The sequence below is a fragment of the Dipodomys ordii genome, unplaced genomic scaffold (assembly GCF_000151885.1).
Source record: "Dipodomys ordii isolate 6190 unplaced genomic scaffold, Dord_2.0 Scaffold148, whole genome shotgun sequence".
Lineage (NCBI taxonomy): Eukaryota > Metazoa > Chordata > Mammalia > Rodentia > Heteromyidae > Dipodomys > Dipodomys ordii.
Window position 1 is genome coordinate 3,288,215 of NW_012267364.1, and position 8,687 is coordinate 3,296,901.

Sequence of the window (8,687 nt, forward strand, 5' to 3'; positions counted from 1 at the left end):
TAAAGATTTTCTGCTTCATGTCAAACAATAAGAGAATACTTCTTTATCACACAATTCTTTCACAGGGAACAATATGCGTGCAATCAATACAGGTATTCATTACAAACAATTATTAGAGGACTATAAGCCTGCTCTCTTGTTATTCAGATTGTGTCTAGTCACTCTGCAATTATTTTTGCTGGGGTATTTAGCATTAGCATTTAATATATTCTTCCCATCTACACACACACACACACACACACACACACACACACACACACACACACACTATTCTTACTGGAGTTTCAGCGGGCACCAGAGGTAAAAAACAAACAAACAAAAAAAAAAACCACCTATGTAGGCACCTGTGGAATAAGATAAGGTTAAATTGTAAAAAAAAAAAAAAAAGAACACTGGAGACCATTATACAGTGTAGAGAGAGCAATCATTTACACCCATCATTTCTAAAAGAGATTTCAGCAGATTTTCCCTAGGGTCGAACTCCAACATATTTCTGCTTTCTTCAGAAAGAGAAGGAACTGGAAATGCCTATCTGACTGAAATATTGCCAATTTGTCTGACTGCTACATGTCTTGGCCTTCTATTAGACAATCACTTTGACACCTGTCCAGTTAAGCAAAAATAAAGCCAGAGAAACAATCACTTTAATTTACATACATACAGATGTATATTGTAGGTATAGGTAGGGTTTCTTTAGGGAAGAGATTGTTAAACAATAATTTCAACTTTAAAGAATCAATTTCGTCCTTTATCCTCAATATTTCTTTAAAAGGGAAAGAGAATGAAAAAGAAAGGAAGAGATAAAACTTATTCTAAGCTATAATGTCTCAGAGCACATTGAGATGCATTGGAACTGAGGAAGCTTAGAAATCATGTGCTGGTCTTGCCTGGATACAGACTGAATATCTGAAGATAATATACAAAAACAGTATACACATGCTATCCATTGAAAACACTTGTATTGAGTCTATTTGACTGAAGAAGAATAAAAAGTATTCTTTATATATAAAACATTTTCCCAGATACCAAAAGATCAAATAAAAATCCCACCCCTTCTGCTGTTTTCCTAGTTTACTATATACGCATTTGAGGAAATATTTCATAGCACTTTTCTCAGGTTTACTGGGCTGGAATCAAAGGGATCGACCATCCCCTGCCATACACACACACACACACACACACACACACACACACATACACACACACACAGAAGAAGGGAGTCATGGTTTCTTGTAGCACCATATGGCAGGATAGGTATAGAGGGATGGCTGTGGATGTCAGCTTCTGGTGGAAAACTTCACTCCTGGAAGCCATAGCCATGGCTTCTGAAATTGTAGCTGTCCCTCATTTGAGAAGTCAGTGGGCATTTTAAACTCAGCTAGGTCCTTCCATTCTCTTTTAGGTAGAATTGATAGGTTAGTGTGATCAAAACAGATTCATATTGTAAAATTCTATGAGCAATACTCTTTATCCTCCGACAAAGAAAGAGTGCCACTTATTGGAGATGTAGTAAATTTACCTTAACCTATAGCAAAGTAGATAGATTACTTCATGGATGTAGGGAAGGGAATCAAGGAAGACAACTGTGATAGTAACTCTTCAATACTGTTTCTATTTCTTTTTTAACATGGGATTGGTCATATTTTGAATGATAGCACTCTATAATTTTACTAACAATTTAGAATGATTTATGCTTTATTGTTTTGTTTTAGTTTTGTTTTAGTTTTAACCACCATATATGAGGCTGGTATTTTGGCTCATGCTTGTAATCCTCGCTACTCAGGGGACTGAGATCTGAGAAGCACAGTTCAAAGCCAGCCTGGGGGAAAAAAAATCCATGCAACTCTTATCTCCAATTAACCACCAAAAAGCTGGAAATGGAGTTGTGGCTCAAGTGGTAGAGCACTAGCATTGGGAAAAACCTCAGGGACAGAGCCAGGACACTGAGTTCAAGCCCCAGGACCAGCACAAAAATTAAAATAAGTAAATACACAAAAAAGAAACAAGAATGAAGTTGGCATGGACAGGCCTTCCTGGTGTTGGATGATTGTGATACATCTTAACATGACACCATTTTGGGGATACCCATCTTTTTCCTTTTTGCACACTTGCCAAGATTATTTTTCTCAAATTTTTCCAAAGAGAAAATACTTTAAAATAACAACTTTGATGATATAACAACAAAATTTTGTATTTCAAATTTACAATATTGCCATTGTATTCCAAACAACAAGATTATGAGGGGACAGCTAATAAATACCACATCATCTTTCACTAAATGTAAAGTGTACTTTGACTGAAGTGTTTTAAATATGTAAGACCTTGATTAAAAATAAAATAGTGCCCTTTCTTTTCCCTGGATGGTATTTTGGTTATTATTAGTGGATTTTTCACAAAGAACAATTACTCAATGCATTTTTAACAGAAATAACTTCACCCCAAGTATTTGATTCAGAATGCATTCCCTTTTCTGTGGACTGTGAATCTTCCACAAAGAAATGTTAACCAAGGTTTTTATTCCCCAAACTACAGTAAAAGAAATCTTTTATATACTTTCAAATACTGTGCCTTTTATTTAAAACAGTATAACATAACAACTCAACACCACCAATAATTGGAAAAGGACTGGGCATGTGAACACTAGTTTTCTCGAATGTTCTGTGAAAGTAAATAAAACAGACAAATTGTCAGGAGAGGTTTCAGTTCACCTTAGCAGTGGTAAAAATATTGCTTTATTCCAAATGAACATACAACACAATTGACTTTTGTTGAAAAAGGGTTTTCTTGTGAACTGAATAGTCTTGGGCTTTTTTATTTCAACAATTTTTTCTTTCTGTTTTAATCACCAATGTGTTGGTCCCCACAGCGTAGACTCATTAGAAAGGAAATAGGAATGAGGATGATGAGGAAAAAAAATAGTTAACTCTCAATTTGATCATTGGCTTTTGTGAATAATTTGAAGAGATTGGGTTCAAAATAAACACACATCCTCCATTAATTCATTTGTGATACTGATATTGCCCGTAAGCCAAAAGTTGTTCCTTTCAAAAGTATTCACATCAGAAAATGGTCTAGACCGTGTCAATCATTTTAAAGGGTCCATCATGCAAGCAACCTGCATTTAAGAACTCACTAACCGAATTTAATATTTAATGGAAAAATTTTAAAGTTCCAAAACAGAATTTTTTTTCTGGAATATTGGATTCCCTGATGTTTCAGAACAAGTTTTATCAAGCTAAATACACACACGTGCACACACAGACACGCAACGAACACATGTGCTAAAAGCATCTGTGCTCGAGTGAGCAGGCACACACGCATTTGCATCCCGCTCACACAGGTGCACACACACACACATGCACACACACGCGCGCACGCACACACACACACACACACACACACATTGAGAAATGCTCCTTCAGAGCTTCTAAACACTCTCCAAGAAAAAACATTTCATATTAGCATGATTTTAGTGACACAACATTACGATTTTTTTGTCTCTTTTTCTTTAGTAATTTCATCCCTCCCTCTGAGGTTCTGTGCTTTCCGATTTCAGAGGGATATGACACAGAAGAGTAGTTAAGACTGCCCCCCAAGACTCCATCTCTATCTTCCTCCTCATTCTGTTCCCTGTGCCATTCTTCAAAAATCAAATACAGAACTCTACATCTTCTGGACATGACATACCTGTGATGAGGGTGTTGAATGAGTAGAAATTTAGAGGCTGGGAATGGCAAGGCAAATGGCTAATGGCCACCTGCTGGCATGTCCACTCTCATGATACAGCTTGTCTCTTTGAAACTAGGTGAGTACCAGTGCCATGCTGTGTGAACACAGGTACCGAAGGGCTGAAGGGCTGAACTGCCCACTTCTAAATAACCAAAGAGGACAAACTGAAACTGGGATTCAGAATGCTACCCAAAAGCTTCACTGGTAAGCTTTATCCCTCCTGAAACATTTCTTTCCCTTTAAAAAAATATTTTGTTAAAAAACACTATGATATGAGGGCGATAGACTATTTGGTTTCTTCTAAGTAGATGCTCTTAAATTAATGCATATAAATAATTTTGCTTTTAATTTCCTCTCTTTCCTGTTGAGTGAAGCATCGAATGCACAGATTCCTACATCTCAAGTCACTTGGTCAATGAAGAGTCTCTTTGTATTTCATTCCTTAAGACAAACTGTGCCTCTCGTTCTGATTTGGCCGTGGGACTCAGGGGGAGAAAGGCTGTGTTTTCGCTCGCACTGTCCTCGATGTCTACGCTGGCCAGTTCGTAGTCTTCTGACCTTCTGGCATCAGTCAGAATTCGGATCTGCTCCTGGACAGTCTCCAGCAATATTTTCACTTCTTGCTGTTCTGCTATAAGACAATCGCTGACAGGAATACTCACATTGACGATGTCAGCTGAGTAGGAGTTTTTGCACCATTTGATGCTTTTGACTTCAGAAATCCCTGGCATTTGCATGCAGGTTTCTTCTAGACCCACGGAAGGGATAATGGGCACAGAACTGGCCCTTGTGGATGGGTATCCCACCAAGTCCTTTTGATCCAAGCTATTAAAATAGGGGTTTGTGTCCCTTGAAGGCAGTTGCATATTTATTGATGCATTTTGTTGGGTTTTTAAACCATTGGATGCATACCTGCAAGAGAAAGAAAGTGTCACACGTTCTGCTTTCCACCAGGCTGCTGTTGAGCCACAAAGCACTTTCCACATGCACCAGCTCACTGAATTCTCAAAAGCAACCCCATGAGACGGATATGCTCCCAAACTACACAGAGAAGTAAACTGAAGCTCAGATCAGTGAAGTGACTTGCCCAAGGTCACACAGAAAATAAGTGACAGACTGAGACTCAAACCCAGATCTTCTTACTTTAAATCCAGGGGTCTTTCAACACACCACAGCTGTATAGGCAGGTGGGATATAGTCTTCCTGACCTCTATCCTAGAATACAAAGTAAATGGGGGTTGAGCAGGTAAGTGTGGCCTTCCCATCCTGACACACAGGACCCCATCATGGCATTCTTCTACTCCAGCAACTCGACCACCCTCTCAGCCCCGAGTTGGCCTCACACACAGGGTGTGACCTCCGGATTGGAGACAATAAGTTGGCATAAGTACTACAATCTTGAGTTTTTTTTTTCTGTTTTACATTGATTTTAGAGGATGCAATTCCAATCGCTTTTGTTATTTTGTCCATTGGGACATGCACTACCACCCCCAAGCCCCTTGTTCCCTTGTTAAGTGTGAGAATGGGAACAGGAAAGACACAACTCCTCCATCTGCCCAAATTGGCTAGTAAAACACTCCTCCAGGAGCACTTTGCCTCCTGTGCTTTTTGTAGTCAAGTGAGGGAGTTCACTGGTACATGGTGAGACATTGCTGAAAATATCAATGTAATTTGAAGATGCCAGAAACTGTCTAGTCTCCTTCTTGGCTGCTCAGGGTTGGTGATTATTTTTCCCCTTTTGTCTGTGCACCAGAAAATTTGAGAGTTGTATCCTCGAGTTAAAGAAAGATGGTTTAGGGAGATTTTTACAGTAGATTAGATTCTATTTGTTAGTGATTTACCTTTAAACATTAAATATTAATGTTAAAGTATAACTTAAATATCTCTAATCTCCATGCAATATATTTCATCCTCTTCTACTCTCATGGCAATAAAATGATGCTTAACCTATGAAGAATAATTTCATTGAAGTTTGTTGCTTACTAAATAAAAGCATGTATTATGAGATTACACTAGGTAAAAACTCAAATTTGCCTTTCCACCAGGTTGTGAACAAAACCTATAATCCTAGCTACTCAGGAAGATAAGATCTGAGGATCATGATTCCAAAGCCCAGTCAGAAAAGTCCATGAGACTCTTATCACCAATAAACTACTTAGAAAAAACTGGAAATGTTCTGTGGTAAAATTCTAGCTTTGAGGAAAAGAATCTCAGGGACAACGCTCAGGCCTGGCACAAACAACCAAATAAACAAAAACAAAAACAAAAGCTGAGGTCTTAGTACCCATCTCTTCTTACTGTGCATTGAATAGAGTCAACATCAGTAAAACTAAATCTGACAATGCAGAGCATATGGGAACAAGTGTTCAAGGTAAACAGTCCCTTTATAAACACTCCTTCATAAGATCCACTTTCAAACCTAATAACCACAGTCAACACTTGCATAGTGCTTCAACAAAAAGCACTTCCACCTCCAATTATCTCATGGATAATGTTGAAAATACTACTGTAATGTACTCATTACTTCATAAGCAGGTAGAAGCTCCTATTTTGAAAAGTGATGGTAATAGATTCAAATTCTTGCACATGGATCTAACACTATTTATAAAAACAAAGTTGGTTAAATATCTTACAGGATGTCTTTCATTTATAGTTCCAACTACTTGATGATATGGTATGTCTAAGTACAAAAGCAATTAATGCCAAACTTAAAAATCATTCCTCTAATATTCCTGAGTGTTGAACTGCAGTTAGCTTTTGTGAGTTATTTCCAAAGACAGCTATTGGACACTTTGCTGGCAATAACTGGTATCTAAAATACTGCCAAGACATAAAGATGGGATTAAAACAATGAGGAATGTCCAAGATATGACTTGGAATGTCCAAGATATGACTTAGCTTTGAATCAGACATAACTTCAAGCTCCTATACCATTATGTACCCTAGAATCACAGATGTTTGGCAGTGTCACTTTAATTTTTCCAAACACTTAAAACTGAGGCCAGGTGGTAGTGTAGTTAATTGTTAAAATGCATGCTAACCATGCATGAGGCCCTGGGTTCAATCCCCAGTACCAGAATCAAAAAGAACTAATCAGTAATACTTTTGGTCTAATTTAATCAGTGCCTCTGTAGTCTTTGGCCAGATGCACAGAATATCCCTTATGTCTTTTGTACAAATATTTTGAGGAACCCAGAACTAGTATTTTAACAAGGAGCAAAATTTCTAGATGTGATTCTGACTTAGAAGATACTCAAAGTTATGTCACCCTTGAGAGTAAGCAACTCTTTCACAGGTTTGATACATGACCTTGCTGGTCACTGACAGTACTACTAGTTTGTGAGTAGCCCTCCTCTCATCATTACGCACACACACATACACACACACACACACACACACACACACACACACACACACACATACAAATCACAGATGCATTTTGTCTAGAACTGTGAGTGAAGAAGGACTCCAACAATTAGTCCCTTTATTTTCTGCCTAGTAATTCAGGGGTCAAGGAATTTGTGTTTCTCTAGTTGACTATGAGATCCAGCTCATTATACCATTAGAACAAACAGACTAAACTGAGGAAATCCACCTCACTCCTGGAGGATACAATTAGCTATTTATTTGTACATAAAATGATTTTCTTCACATTCCCTTCCTGGGTTCTTGGTTTATTTATTCAAAAAGGCCAGAATTCAATCTCAGCTATTTGACATGGAATATTGGCTACCACCCTAGGCTGGGGAGCTAAACTCTCCTCTTTTATGGGATTTGTCACTACATTTTGTATTGCCAGACATGATGACTCATGCCTGTAATCCTAGCTTCTCAGATCTGAGAATAATGGTTTCAAGCTAGCCAAGGCAAGAAAGACCGGGAGACTCTTCTCTCCAAATAACTAGCCTAAAGACAGAAGTGAAGCTGTGGGCTCCAGTGGTACAGTGCTAGCCTTGAGCAAAAGAGTCCTCAGTTCAAGCCCAAGTATAAGCACATGATTTTTTCCCTGAAATAATAACTGAAGTAAACTACAACAAGTTGTTAGCTAAGTGAAGTAAAAAGTTAGTATATTTTGGATCTCTTCTACATTTAAGATAGGAATCTCACTTTTGTGATTCTGTTCTTCTCGTGTCTATGCTGTAAGCAAAGGATTTTGATTTTTCTGACAAGCCCCATTTCAAAGTTCTGTAGGTTATTGCTATAGAAAGCAGGTGCTGGGTTCAAGTCAAGCAAGAGTTTCCTACAAGGAGAGAAGTCATCTAAACTGGGACCCAAACTAGCAGACGGCAACCACATGTTTGGTAAGCAAGCAGCAGATGGCCAATGACTCTTGCAAAATCATTCACTCCCTCCTCCAGATTTGAAGAGGGCCTTTATCTGTGAAATTCTATTACCAATCCCATTTCCAGTCCAGAGAGACAAGTCAGTCCCCTGGGAATGGAAAATAGCTGTTTTTAAGAACTGAAAATGTGATTGCTCTCTGAGATCAGGAGTGCTGAACACCCAGTGACTTAGAATCACCATTTGTCAACATGGGGTAATATCACATACAGAGAAATGCATGTGGCCAGCCAGCTGGAGAAAATATTCCCAACCCAAAAGTGATTGAACCAAAACAAAATCTTCACCATGTCAGCACTGAAATGGATTCTCACAGGCACTAAAGAAAACAAAACACTGATGGAACACGCATTGGGAATCTCTGAGCCCTGGAAGCCATGCAAATGTTTGGTTTGGGACTGAGTTCAGCATATGCTCAGAGTATCCTTTCACCTGGACCAATCAAAAGGACAGCCCTAATAGTACCCAAGAGAAAGAATGAAAATATCCATTTATAAAATCTCTCTTAATATAATTACGTAAAGTAAGCCAGGCCCAAAGAAACATAGGTCCCATGGTTTCCCTTATTTGCAATATCTAGTATATGTCTGAGTCAAGCAGAAAAGGTCAGATAAGGT

At 38.4% G+C, this 8,687-nt stretch overlaps 1 protein-coding gene across 1 annotated transcript in view; it reads right to left on the bottom strand.

Annotated features, from left to right (window-relative positions):
* Positions 1–3,902: 3,902 nt before the first annotated feature.
* Nrg3 (neuregulin 3) overlaps positions 3,903–8,687 on the bottom strand; it is a gene marked incomplete at its 5' end in the record, with an annotated part of 1,028,236 nt that continues 1,023,451 nt past the window's right edge. Inside the window, 2 exons of the mRNA XM_013032069.1 lie at positions 3,903–4,641; positions 4,873–4,944. Of these exons, the coding sequence (XP_012887523.1) occupies positions 4,134–4,641; positions 4,873–4,944 (580 nt within the window). The remainder of the gene's footprint in view (positions 4,642–4,872; positions 4,945–8,687) is intronic.